This window comes from Carlito syrichta, unplaced genomic scaffold (assembly GCF_000164805.1).
Source record: "Carlito syrichta isolate Samal-C Ts95f unplaced genomic scaffold, Tarsius_syrichta-2.0.1 Scaffold115619, whole genome shotgun sequence".
In the NCBI taxonomy this organism is placed as follows: Eukaryota; Metazoa; Chordata; class Mammalia; order Primates; family Tarsiidae; genus Carlito; species Carlito syrichta.
The window spans coordinates 252,597-267,504 of NW_007059715.1; the positions used below are offsets into that span (position 1 = coordinate 252,597).

The window sequence follows — 14,908 nt, forward strand, 5'->3', positions numbered from 1 at the left end:
TCACCTCAGCCTCCCAAAGGCGCGGGATTACAGGCTGAGCCACCGAGCCCGGCATATTTGTCTTTTTGATTATAGCCGTTCTGTTGAGTGTCAGTTGGTTTTAATTTGCCTTTCCATGGTGGCTAATGATATTGAGCATCTTTTCATATACTTATTGGCATATGATATGTTCTTATATTTAATACAAACTTATTGTTGCCTGCCTTTCCTAATATTTGTTGACATCTACCATAGATGCATTTCTCATTAATTAGGTGTTTTGTGTCCATTTTATTTGTATGTCTGAACTTCTCCACCAAGAAGTTCATATTAGGAGCTCATGTATTCCTGTCAAAATGGACATTTTAGCCACTATGAGAAATGTGGCCTGATAGAGCCTTTCTGAGCCACTGTATACAGTGATTTAAAGTTCATGTTTTATTTTTCTTGCAGTATTTCACTGGCCTTGAATGTGGACATAAGTTTTGTATGCAGTGCTGGAGTGAATATTTAACTACCAAAATAATGGAGGAAGGAATGGGACAGGTAACGATGCCAGTTTCTTTTTCAGTTTTTGTTGAATTTTTATAGTGTTTAGAACCTTGCACCCCTAAAAACAGGTGAAGCCTTTTGGATTGTGACTCTCACGGGGAACATTTTTCTACATTAAAATAACTAAAAGATAACTGACTTTTTTTTCTAAAGCAATGTGGCATTCTAGTTAAAGAGCCAGTCCAGGTAATGTTTTCTCAGCAAGAATTAGTTAGTACTGGTATATATCAGGCTAAACTTGTTGAGTAATTTCGTCAGATACCTTTCTTTTGCCTTTCAAGTTTTGTATTGAAAAACCATTTACTCACATCAGCACTTCTAGTTAGTTTATGGTGATAAGCACACATTTCCTTTAAATAGAAAGGGAAGGATTGAATTTCTGTAAACATTAACCTATCCCTAGAACCTAGCAAAGTGCCTGGCAATGGTAAGCATTCATTAAATATTTGTTGAATGAAGACAGTTTAAATTTCAATCTTTTTCAGACTATTTCGTGTCCTGCTCATGGTTGTGATATCTTAGTGGATGACAACACAGTTATGTAAGTATGTCTGATAGATTCTGCATGTTGAATATTGGTTAGTTGGTTAACCAAATGAACTTTTAGCACCTCAGAGGAGGTGAAACTTTTACATCTGAAGAGATGTTGCAATCTGCATTCCTTTGTAATACATTTGTAACTTGGTTAAATACCTAGTCACTATTTCTACAAATTTAGGAATATATAATAGCTAAATTTTGGTAAACTTTGGAATTGGAGAATAGGATAAGTCAGTGTGTCATTTGAGGTCCTCTAGGAAGCAGTTGCCAGGTTAGAATTTAAAGAGAAAGAGACTTATCGTGGGATAGCATCTGTGCAGGAAAAAGTATAGTAGAAGACGCAGACAGACATCGATGCAGGTCTGACACTTGTTATAGGAGAGGAAGAAGCTAAGAGAGGATTCAAGAGGAGGAGCCTCACCATGATGCAGCTACAAGAGTCTCTGGCAATCCTGTGAGGAACTCCAGTACATAGATTGTCCATGGAGGAGCATCTCAATAAGTAGAAAGGGCCCAGTCCATGTACCCTTACAGTGCTTAGTCATTGACTGGGACTAGCCAGGGAGATCATGTCTTTGCTGGAACACTGCTGCCAATCCCAAAGGCACTGCAGCTGGTGACTTTTCACCTAATAGCTCTCCTTGTGAAAGGTTCTCTTTTCAAGGAAGAAACTCGAAGAAGGAAGTTTTTGAGCCTGAGTTTGATTCCTGGGTCAGGGCTGTTTTTATAACCTCAGGTTGCCCAATTAACTTCACTCCAGGAGGATAAACAGATTGAGGATCTGAATGATCCACAAACATATTATATAATTAGTCATGGATAATTGCCTGTACAGAAGTATGTCTGTATTTAAGCACTGGGATTTTTATTATTCTTTAATTTTTTTTTGAGTTGGAGTCTCACTCTGTCGCCCAGATTGGAGTGCAGTGGCCTTGACCTGCTGGGCTCCGGCAATCCTTCCGCCTCAGCCTTCCAAGCTGGAACTACAGGCGCACTACCACGCCCAGCTAATTTTTTGATTTGTTGTAGAGATGAGGTCTCGCCGAGTTGCCCAGGCAGGTCTCGAACCCGCGGGCTCAGGCAATCCACTCACCTCAGCTTCCCAAGGCGCAGGATTACAGGCTGAGCCACCGAGCCTGACTTTCTTTTAATTTTAAAGATGGGGGGGTACAATTTAGGGTTAGGTACATAAGTGGGTCATCATACAGGTAAAGTTTGGGTACCCATGTCCAACATAAGCCATCATCTTATAGTACCACCATTCTTATAGTTGTCTTTACCTTGTCCCCTAATGCTTTCTGATTCCTTGTATTCTTTGATCAGTACATCAATTTCATCAGTGTAGATCCATCAGTATATTTCATCAGTACAGATCACTATATCCCTTTATCCATTTGACAAACATTTACTGGGCGCCTACTTACTAACACATGCACAGGAGAACAAAAAATTAAGATACAGTGCCTTCTCCCAAGAGGTTCACAGTAATAAATAACTGCAATGCAAGTGTTTAAATTTTGTATATAAAAGTATGTTTAAAGTACTGTTAGAAAGAAGCAAATTATTCCACCTAAGGAATTTAGAGACACTTTTCTTAGGGTATAAAATAATAGGAATAAAAACTGAAGTTGAGAGTGGCGGGTGTAATATTGGTTAAAGAAAGAATGTTAATATTTTAAAAATAGATCATGAACTTCTTTATTAAGTATTCCATGGTGACTAGAGCGCAGAGTCAGTGGTTATTGGAGATGAGAATGAAAAGACTTTTAACAGTTTATAATGAGTTTTGTCGTAGAGGTTGTTAAGGCTCTGATAATGAGACTTGTATTTTATAACTACAACTTTGGTGTGTAATGGAGGTTTGTTTAGAGTTGGGAGGCATTTGGGCTGTCAGACTTGGCTATTATAGTCTAGGTTAAAAAAGATAAGTGGCGGTTGAAATTCTAATGGGATGCCCAAAGAAATAACAGAATTTAGAGATATGTTTGTTGTAAGTCTGAAAAAAACAGCAGTATGAATCTGCAATTTTTAATTGGATCCATTAGGTAGAAGCTAGTAACCTCCTAGTTTGGATGGAATTTAGTAACAATTGAAGTAATGGAAGAGGAAGCCATCACTCATGGAAAGAATGTAGAGTGAGAAAAGAGTGTTGTCTTAGAGACTAACATTTAAGCAGAAGTTAGAAGAAGCGGGGGAATCAGCAAAAAATATTAGATGATTCTTTAAGAGAATAATATAGGAACCAAGGGAGTAGAAAATGTCAGCAAGGGGTCACTAATGGTATCATGTCCTGCAGGAAGATAAAAGAAAACAGCACTGAAGAGACCATTAGATTTCCCCATCATAAAATCAACTTTACTAGAATGGTGAAAGTGAAAGTCAGATTGTGATGAGTTCAGGCATTAATGGAAAATGGAGACTACTGTGGTAGTTTAGGAAAAGGAAAGTTCTTGATTATGCCCTGCTCCCCCAGTGGATTGCTGTTGACTGTGTCATCTCACATACTTAGAGCATCCTTGGAAATCAAAGAAACTGATGTGAGTTGGGCACACACATGTGTTAATGTCCATTAGGTTTAACAACTTCTACAATTTACTCAGGTCTTCTTAGGATTTTGTCCTAAACATTTTTTAAATCGTTTAAAGTGAAGCCATGAGTTTTCTGGAAGTACTTTAGGAGCTCTGTTGGGGTCCTTCCTTGGGATCAACCAGAGAAAATTTTTATTTTCATATCTGTCTTAAATAATGGATTTCTGAATAAGGTTTTATTTGGGGGGAAACTACATGGGAAGTGAAGTATTTCCATCACATAAAACAGATGTGATTAATTTTCTTGATATCATAGGACTATTACAAATCAGCAGGAAGATAATTCTCTATAAAGGACTTGAACAAGCAGTTCATAGTGAAAGAAATTTAAATGACCATAAAGTTAAGCTATCATGCCCAGTTAAATACATGTATATCCAAATTAGGTACTCTAATTATTTTTGGCATTCAGATTGGTAAGGATTAAAGAATTTGGTGTAATGTCTAATGTGAGTGAGACTATAGTAAAGTAGGAATATAAACGGTTATGAGCTTTTGGGATTACAGTTATAAGCTTTTTGACAGTTTATAAACATTTGTGTTCTTTGGCCTAACATTCAATAATTTCAGCACTATCTTCATAGTGCTAACCACTAACTCACTGTCTTTTCTCTTTTCCAAGGCTTGCTATAATTCAGGGTGATTTCAGTGCCCATGTGTATAGTACAAAGTATAGTGCCCAGACCAGCAACATCAGCACCAACTAGGAACTTGTTAAAAATGCACATTCTCAGGCCCTACCCCAGACTCACTGAATCAGACACTTTGAAGAGAGAGCCCAGCAATCTGAACAATATTGGATATATTTTCAAGGCAGATTCCGGTTAAATATGTGACTAAGGAAAGAGAAGAGTCAAGAATGACTACAAGATTATTTTGACCTTTGATCATGATTCAGTATTTTATTTGTTTTATTTTTGAGTCAGAGTCTCTTGCCTAGACTAGAGTGCAGTGGCACACTCAACAGCTACTGCAGCCTTGACCTGCGGGCTCAGGCAGTCCTTCTGCCTCAGCCTTCCAAGTAGGAGACTACAGACGTGCACCACCATGCCCAGCTAATTTTTAAAAAATGTATTGTAGAGATGAGATCTCGCCAAGTTGCCCAGGCTGGTCTCGAACTTGAACCCCTGGTCTCAGGCAGTCTTCTCACCTCCAAAAGTGCTGGGATTACAGGCACGAGCCACTGTGCCTGGCCCATAACTGTTATAATTTTATAATGAAATATTTAAGCAAAGCTTTATTTAAAGGTTTTTTGTTTTTTGGGGGTTTTTTTGGAATGGGAGTCTTACTCTGTCTACCTGGAGTGCAGGTGGCATACTCACAGCCACCACAGCCTTAACTTGCTGGGCTTAGACGATCCTTCTGCCTTTCAGGTAGCTGGAACTACAGATGCATGCCGCCACATCCAGCTAGTTTTGTGTGATTTATTGTAGAGACGAGGTCTCACCAAGTTGCCCAGGCTTATCTCAAACCTGTGGGCTCAGGCAATCCTCTCGCCTCGGCCTTCCAAAGTGCTAGGATTATAGGCTGAGCCACTGTGCCTGGCCTATTTGAAGGCTTTAATCATATCATAATTCTGTAGCCCAAATGCCCAATAGTAGGGGAAAATGGAATGTAATACAACCATTAAAATGGTTTCTAAATTATTTTAATGGTTCCGGAAAATGCCTGTAATAGTAAAGAGGGTGCCCCCCCAAAAGTATACACAATTTAAGAAATAAAACTGTATTGAAATTGTAATACTGAATATATACCGATAACAAAAGATGAATACACATCATGTTTGACCTACAAAATTACGAGAGATGTTTAAAATGGTTACCATCAGTATCCAGATACTTCTGATTACAGCGAGCTACTATAGGACTTGTTGCTGTGCAAGGCCTCTCAGATCTTCCCTTGTGCCATAACACACAGGACCAGACATATTAAACTTACCATGAATGTGTGCAGCTGTTAGGCGTGTTAGAGGTTGTATTGCATACTCACATCTCTATTGTATTTCCATAAGGTTCTCTAATCTCAAATACCACTTCAGAATGGTCTTCCGCTCTTTGAACAACAACCATGCTTCTGCCTTTTTTTTTTTTTTTTTAACTGTCCTGACTGTCACAGATACATAACATCTCTTAAAATGTGTATACATGTTTTTGACACCCCAGGAAAAAATAACTAAGACCCCAGTTATATTAGGAAAAAATAACTAAGACACGAAATTATATATATTAAGTTCTCTATGTAAAATTATCGTATATTTAATAAAAAATCCAGATTCATAAGTTTTGAGTGGTTATTCCTCCTAAGTGATAAGTGATTTTTATGTCCTTCAGTCTTTCTGTTATCTGTACATCAGGAAAAAAATATTTTTATCATTAGTTCTAAATTGAAGTATAATATTGTTGATTTACTCAGGTATAATTTAGCAGTTGGCACTAATTAAAAAAAAAAAACTGGCCAGGTACAGTAACCCATGCCTGTAATCCCAGCACTTTGGGTGACCGAGTCTGGAGGATCACTTGAAGCCAGGAGTTTGAGACCAGCCTAGGCAACATAGTGAGGCCTCTCAGTCTCTTTAAAAAAAATTAAGAAAATTAACCAGGTGTGGAGGTGTGCGTCCTTAGTCCCAGCTACTCGGGAAGCTGATGTGGAAGGATCACCTGAGCTCAGGGGGTTGAGGCTGTGATGAACCATGATTGTGCCACTGCACTTCTGCCTGGGTGACAGAGTGAGACTCTGACATAAAATAAAAACCAAAAAAAACTTGTGTTTAAAGTTACTTGGTTTCAAATGACAACTCTCCAGTTATTTTTTTAAATGGGCTATTAGCCAGGTGAGTGGCTCACGCCTTGTAATCCCAGCACTTTGGGAGGTGGAGGCGAGATAATTACCTGAGCTCTGTGGTTGAAGACCACCCTGAGCAACGTGACAACACCTTGTCTGTACAATAAATCAAAAAATTAGCCGGGTCTGGTGGCATATATGCCTATGGTTTCAGCTAGTTGGAAGACTGAGACAGAAGGATCACCTGAGCCCATGAGATCGAGACTGCGGTGGCTGTGCATGAGCATGCCACTGCACTCCAACCTGGGGGACAGAGTGAGACTCCACCTCAAAATAAATAAACTAATTAAATAAAAAAATTTGCTGTTATCCCTAAACTCAAGGATGACTTAATGTATGTGACACATGTATAATATGCATTCAATAGGAGTCATTTTGTTTAGAGAACTGCCTTCCACTAGGAGAGTTGGCAGAATTTTTTGTTTGTTTGTTTTGAGCCAGAGTCTCACTCTGTCACCCAGGCTGGATTGTAGTGGCATCCTCTCAACCACCACAGCTTTGACCTGCTGGGCTCAGGCGATCCTTTCTCCTCAGCCTTCCAAGTAGCTGGAACTACAAGCACATGCCACCACGCCTGGCTAATTTTTTTATTTATTGTAGAGATGAGGTCTCGCCAAGTCACCAAGGTTGGTCTTGAACCCATGGGCTCAGGCATGCCTGGCTAATTGTTTGTCTTATTGTAGAGATGAGGTCTCACCAAGTCGCCTAGGCTGGTCTCGAACCCGTGGGCTCAGGCAATCCTCTCCCAAAGTGCTGGAATTACAGGCGTGAGCCACCGTGCCCAGCCATAACTATTTTCAACTTAAGTGATGACAGCAAGTCTTTGTTAAGAGAATTATTAATGACCAAAATGACTCTTGCTGCCTTCTTGAGAATGTCTTTTCTCAAGGACAGAAGATCACTTTCTTTGACTTCCTTATCGTCAGATAAACTAAGATAAGAACTATGGCCTAATAACTGTGACTGACCTTTCCTCTCACCATTCCTGGTGGGCTCTGCCAGGTTTAGACAGATTTATTTCATATTAGAGAAGGTAATACGCTTGTTTGGGAATCAGGTCAGCTGATTTTGGGTCTGATGCTTTCCTTTTTTTTTTTTTTTTTAAAGTTGATATTAAATCTAAAACTCACCATTTAAATTACAGTCATCCCTGGTTATATGATGTGGGAGATTGGTTCCAGGATCACCATTCCGTACTCCATGCATACCAAAACCTGTGCATGCTTAGGTCCCAAAGTCAGCCCTGTGGAACCTGTGTATACAAAATTGGCCATCCATATATATGTTTCATGTCCCAGGAATACTGTATGGGGGGACCAGAAAAAACTAGAATTATCTTTTGGAGTACAGGCCCCTTGTAGTACAGGCTGGCCCTGCTAGGTAGATGTTCTAGTAACAGATGTTGTGAGAGACTGCATTCAGCATCAGTGAATTTTTTTGGAGATTCTTTCAATGTGTTTGTCCATTTCATGATGGGTGGTTTATGAGCGCACTTACCCACACTGCTCAGAGGGTTCAACATTTTTTGACCAAAACCAGCATGATCCCCGTGCCCCACCTTCCCTATTCAATAGATCTTGTCCTGGGTGACTTTTTTGTTTCACTGGATGAAGTAAGTCCTCAAAAATGTTTTGCCGATGTGGAAGAGGTTAACAAAGAATGGTAGAAGCACTAAAAGGCATCCAAATTGACGAATTCAAAAACATGTTTTGAGTGATGTAAAAAGTGTCTTGATAGGTGTATTGTATCAAACAGAGTACTGTGAAGGTGACTGAAGTTTAAACATGTAAGAATTAATACAATTTAAAAAAATTAATTCTGGGTTTTTTTGTTCCCTTTGTATTTTCAATTCATTTTTGGTTTAATAACATCTGTGTATAAGTGGAAGTATACAATCCAGTTGCTTTTAGTACATGGGTAAAGTGCAACCATTACCTAATTCCGGAGTATTTTCATTATCCCATATTGATTAAGCAGTCACTCCCCATATCCTTACTTCCCTAGATGCTAGCCAACCACTCATTTACTTTCTGTCTCTATGGATTAGCATAGTCTGTACATTTCCATATGAATGGAATCTTGTAATGTAGCCTTTGGTGACTGTCTTCTTTTACTTAGCCTAATGTTTTAAAGGGTTATCCATGTTGTAACATGAATCAGCACTTTGTTCCTTTTTTTTTTTTTTTTTTAATTTTATGTTTTGAGTTGGACTCTCACTTCGTCTCTCAGGCTGGAGTGCAGTGGCATGTTCATGGCCACCCCAGCGTCAACCTGCTAGGCTCAGGCAATCCTCCCAAGTAGCCGGAACTATGGGTGCGCGTTACTACCCCCAGCTAATTTTTGATTTATTGTGGAAATGAGATCTCGCCAAGTTGCCCAGGCTGTTCTCAAACCCAGGCTGGGCTCAGGCAATCCCCTCACCTCGGCCTCCCAAAGTGCTTCACGCCTGCCTGTTCCTTTTTTTTGCTGAATACTTCATTTTATGCATGTTTCTACTTTTTGTGGAAACGTGTATGATACCTATGAACAGTTGTACAGAAGTTTTTTATTGAACACCTGTTTTTATTTCTCTTGAGTATATACCTTGGAAGGGAATTGGTGGATCATATGGTGATGCTATTAACTTTTTGAAGAAATTCCAAATGCACTAATTATTTTAGACCAATTTTAATTCAACCTCAGTGAAATATGGAGGTTTACTAATTTAAAAAATATTGAACACTTTCTACAGGCCACATATGTACTGGACCCAGGAGATCCTTTTGTAGAGCTAGGGAGCAGGATTATACACATAGCTGTCTAATTAAAATTATGATACATCCTATAAAAGAGATGTTTAAGGTGCCATGAAAACTGACAGGGGATCTACATCTAGACTGGTGTGGATACTCTGGAAAGACTGATTTGAATGAGTAATGTATCTTTTAACTCAGTAAAGTAATATAATAATAGCATCTAATATTTATTGAGTGCTTACTATTTGCCAGACACTGTTTTAGTCTCACCATTCTTTATTTCTGCCATGTATTTTACAAATTAATAGCCTGAGGCTTGGAAAGGTCAAAGAACTTGCCTTCTATTCCTATCTGGTGAGTTGTGAAGCCAGTATTCCAGCCTAGGTTGTCCCATCTCGGAGCCCCCCATCATGATATTCTACTTTGCTTTCCTTTCCAAGGGAGGTAGCCTCAAGCAAAGGCTCTGAGGAAGAGCAGTGATTGCGATTTGTGAGGAAATACAAGAATATAGATGTGACAGGAGTACACTGCCAGTAGCACAGGACAGAATGACATCTTGTGGAAGGAGAGAGAGAGGATATGAAACTCAAGAGTTAGATGAGGCTGGTTTGTACAAACTGTCTTGTTCATTTTAAAGACTTTAATAGGGTTGGACTATGTACATGTTTGATATAGTTCTTCCTGGTTTTGTTAGTGGTTATTTGCTCCCCCAACACAGTTTTCTTATAACACACTCAAAAGGATGTTTACCATAAAACTAATGTAACTTAAGCTTCAAGTTTCCTTACTATCAAGGGCTTCTGTGAGTTCTAGAAATTACAGTGAATTGTAGTGTGTTGAATGAAAGCCTGGATGCAGTCATTAAGGCCTTCAAAATTATATATGTTTTAGGTATCACAAAATCTGGATTTTTTTTTAACATTTCTGTCAACAACGTCTGTCTCATTTCATACACTGATTTAGGTGGGGGTCTAAAGGAAGGTGGCTGAGAATTGCTGTCGTAAGACATGATATCAGAGTCAGAATACTGAATGGGTCTGAGCTTGACACTAGTTGGGAAGTTGTTAGACTGTAATAAAAACCAGGTAAAAACAGGATATTTTAAGAAATGTGGAAGAAGTATCAAACAAAACCATAGGAACTTTGACATTATTTGATTAGTACAGTTACGTTTGTAGATAGCCTATGCGTTTCAGTATTTTCAACTTAGGATTTAAATGTGCTATGTAGCATACACAGTTTATCACATCGTATTTTATAAATCTGGAAAGTATACTCTTGGCTGAAAACTTCCTAATGTATTTTTTTCTTGGTTTCAGGCGCCTGATCACAGATTCAAAAGTTAAATTAAAGTATCAGCATTTAATAACAAATAGCTTTGTAGAGGTAAGTGACTTACACTTTTTTTCTTTTAAAAGGAATGTTATTATTAGAAATGTTGTTTTTTTAACATAGTATATTGACAGTAAGAAACATCTTGGCCAGGATTGATGGCTCAGCCTGTAATCCCAGCACTTTGGGTGGCCAAAGCAAGTGGATTGCCTGAGCCCGCGGGTTTGAGACCAGCCCAGGCAACTTGGCGAGACCTCATCTCTACAATAAATAAAAAATTAGCTGGGTGTGGTAGCACATGCCTGTAGTTCCAGCTACTTGGACGGCTGAGGCGGAAGGATTGCCAGAGCCTAGCAGGTCGACGCTGGGGTGGCCATGAGCGTGCCTCTGCACTCCAGCCTGGGCGATGGAGTGGGACTCCAACTCAAAAAGAAAGAAAGTTAGAAAGAAAGAAAGAAACAGCTTTACCATATTTATGAAGCATACAAAACACATTTATTCTCAAAGGAATGTGACAAATCAACATGTCTCTCTCTATAGATCTTGAATAAGGTTGTTGTTACAGTTCCTTACTCCTCTTCATCTATAGATGTTGAATAAGGTTGTTGTTACAGTTCTTTACTCCTCTTTATCCCTAGCAGAGAATTGTAGTTGATTAGTAATCATGTAATGTTTAATCAGTTTGGAATTCTAACCCTGCTATTTCTCGCTTGTTTTAGGTTTCATTACCAGTAACTCTTGTTAATAAAGAATGCTATAGTTTATTGGAACATGCTGATGCCCATTTGTTCTATGACTGCTTTTGTGCTACAGTGGCAGAGTTGAGTAGTTGCTACAGAGACTGTTATGGCCCACAAAACTAAAAATCTTTACTGGCTCTTTACAGAGGAATTTGCCAGTACTCGTATGAGAGCATCAGTGTTACTTGGTATTTTAATTCTGAAAAATATTTCTGTTACAGATTAAACTGGAAAACAGCATATTTTAGAAATATGATATTTTTAAAAATTTTTAAATTTTGGTGCAAAGTGTTACTTGAGCCATGTTTTGTTTCATGATAAAAATTCCTTAAAAGTTATATTTCCTTTTGAGGAACTAAAATGCAGTCTTTGCCTATGGTTTAGACTGGCTTTTCTTCTTAGAAGAGCTTTTTTATGGTAAAGGGGGATGTTGCATTTATATCCTTTAGCTTATTGCAAACTGTTCTGTAGCATCTAAACACCTTCCCTCAATAAGAGCATATCTGCATCTTAGGAAAATTGCTCTAAAGTAGAACCAAAAGTAATTGATACATAATAGGTAATTATTTTTACGTTTTTCAGGGGAACTTTGAAGACTGAAAAAGACCATATATTTTCTAAAACTAGGTCTTCGGGGATCAGTGTTCTTAGGAAAGCAGTGCATCCAAAACCACTGCTATTTAAGATAATAGCAGGTTTTTATATACTTTTGGCCCTTTGCGCTAGGGAAGCAATATAAATAATTGCTTGATGTGCTAGGAATTCTTGCATTATGATTTAATTTGCTGTCGTTTTTTATTTTCTGACTTGTATTTCAGTGCAATCGACTGTTAAAATGGTGTCCTGCTCCAGATTGCCACCATGTTGTTAAAGTTCAGTATCCTGATGCTAAGCCTGTTCGTTGCAAATGTGGGCGCCAATTTTGGTATGCAAGTGATTTCCTGAAATGTAATAGTGCATATAGTTTTTTGTCTATTTCTTCTTAAGCTTATTGCTTATTCTATAAGCAAACATATAAATATGGGGCTATAAGTTGTCCTTCATTCTGTCCAATTTTAATCTTCTAGAAGGGAAATGTGCGGGTAAATTTGACTGATTAGGTGTGCTTTTAAACTAAGTTTTCTTATGGCTTCTCTGGTCCCAACTATCTTGGTAACTTGGGCTTTTGGAGTTCTGTGATTAACAATTTAAGTTATTTATCTCTTCTTGCATTTTAATATAAACACTCAAGAAACTAAGCTGCTGCATCTTTAAAACTTTACTTAAAAATTTTCCCAGCCAAATATCTGGTTTCATTCCTCATATGTTCTACTTTGCACAGAACTGTAGGACACAAACAATTCAGCCAATTTCTTTACCACTTTACGGCAAGGTTGGCCTTTCCTCCAGTTTCTAGTAGCATGTTCCTCATCTTCATTTGAGATGTCATCATAGTGGCCTTTACTGTTCATATTTCTGTCAACATTTTGTTCATGACCACTTAGGTTTTGTCTGAAGTCATTGAGGTTTTCTCTGTATTTCCCCTTTCTTTCTGAACCCTCACCAAATTCACCCTTAAAAGTTCATTCATGGTACTCTAGGCATGTACCTTCAAACTCTTCCAAATCATCTTTCACATTTTTGGTTTTGTTAGAGCAATATCCTCTCTTCTCGGTACCAGTTTTCTTCTGTCTTAGTCTGTTCGGGCTGTTATAACAAAATACCATAAACTTGGTGGCTTATAAACAAGATAAATTTATTTCTCATGGTTCTGAAGGCCTGGGAATTTCAAGAGCAAGGCACCAGCAGATCTGTTGTCTTTGGGTCCATAGATGGTACCTACTTGCTGTGTCCTCATGGTGGAAGCAACAAGACAGTTCTCCGAGGCCTGTTTATAAGGGCACTAATCCTATTCGGGAGGGCTCTGCTGTCATTCATCACCTCCCAAAGATCCCATCTCCTAATACCATCACCTTGGTAATTGGGTTTTAACATTTTAGGAGGGCACAAAACTTCAAGTCATACTAGAAGTTAAGATGATTGCTTGTTTCTTTGAGGATATCTTTAGAAATGAGAAGTCAGTCAAGCCAAGGGGTCTAGAGCTAACAAACAGATATTTTATTGATATTCTGTGCCTTTTTCCCCCTCCGAACTGCTATAGAATTACTTACACACTATTAATAAAAAATATTTCCGAAAAGAGCAGGTAAACTCAGATTAGATGTGTGCGAAGTACATGCTGTTTTAATAGATTAAATATGCATTGCTTTAGAGTTTACCCTTTTGAAGTTGGATCCTACCTACTTTTTTAAAATGTATTTTTAGGTCGGGCATGGTGGCTCACGCCTTTAATCCCAGGACTTTGGGAGGCTGAAGCAAGAGGATTGCCTGAGCCCAGGAGTTGGAGACAGCCTGGGCAATATGCTGAGACCTTGTCTCTATAATAAATTTTAAAAATTAGCCAGATGTGATGGCACTTGCCTGTAGTCCCAGCTACTTGGAAGGCTGAGGCAGAAGGTTCGTCTGAGTCCAGCAGGTTGAGGCTGCAGTAGCCTTTATCGTGCCACTACGCTCCAGCCTGGGCAACAGAGTGAGACTCCAACTCAAAAAATAAATACAGGAAAATGTATTTTTAGTGTTAAACATGTTAAATGTATAGAGAATAGTAACAACAAATACCTATATAGCTGCAGCTTAGCTTAATCAAAATTAGTATTTTATTTATTTATTTATTTTAATAAAACATGACACACACATTTGAAGTTCCTTGGTTCCCTGCTCCAGCCCATTGCCTATCTTTTTCTTTCCAGAAATAGCCATTATTCTGACTTCATTTAAATCAGTACTACTTTGTACCTCTCTTTAGCAGAGGATTTTTTGGTCATTCATAAATTACTTGATTAGCTACTTTATGGTTATTTTTTAAGCATTTGTATTTGTTGTTAATTTACACCTTTTTTACAAATGCATGTGCTATAAGCCTAGAAGACACAAGTGAATTATCAATTAGCGTATACTTAGTATTAGTCTTTTGACTTTATACCTTGCCCAATACCATTTTTCTCTACAGTGCTGAGGTTAGTTTATTTAAATTATGCAAAGATGTGATCTGTTTGCTTCCCATATGTTGTTCACTGTGTTAATACTAAATTATATAGTTCACCTATAAAGGCAGACTTTTATTCATTTGAGGTGCTAAGTAAAAGATTGAATATGTACCAATCAAGCATTGGTTGAAATTTAATTTCTCAGTATAATTGAAATGCCTTAGCAGCAATTATTAGGAAATTGTCATCAAGACCTATCTTCATGCCTGTAATCATTCTATACTTTATACATATTGACTACCCACTATATGCCAATTGTAATACTAAATTCTAGGTAATTAACTATAAAATAAGGATATTCTTGCCCTTGTATTTGCCAGACACTAGAAACTAGTGACAATACTATGGAACTATAAAACGTGAAGTGATTGGCTTATTCACTTACAGTAGGTAGGTCTTAATTCTTTTAACTCTTGTGTCACTTAACAGCTTTAACTGTGGAGAAAATTGGCATGATCCTGTTAAATGTAAGGTGAGTTTGTCTGACTTTTTCATTTTTTTAATAATGTGATGAA

At 38.1% G+C, this 14,908-nt stretch overlaps 1 protein-coding gene across 1 annotated transcript in view; it reads left to right on the forward strand.

Annotated features, from left to right (window-relative positions):
- ARIH1 (ariadne RBR E3 ubiquitin protein ligase 1) overlaps positions 1-14,908 on the forward strand; it is a 114,274-nt gene that overhangs the window by 71,371 nt on the left and 27,995 nt on the right. The window contains exons 5-9 of the mRNA XM_021706058.1: positions 433-525; positions 1,017-1,072; positions 10,555-10,621; positions 12,126-12,232; positions 14,823-14,865. Coding sequence (XP_021561733.1) covers positions 433-525; positions 1,017-1,072; positions 10,555-10,621; positions 12,126-12,232; positions 14,823-14,865 — 366 coding nt within the window. The remainder of the gene's footprint in view (positions 1-432; positions 526-1,016; positions 1,073-10,554; positions 10,622-12,125; positions 12,233-14,822; positions 14,866-14,908) is intronic.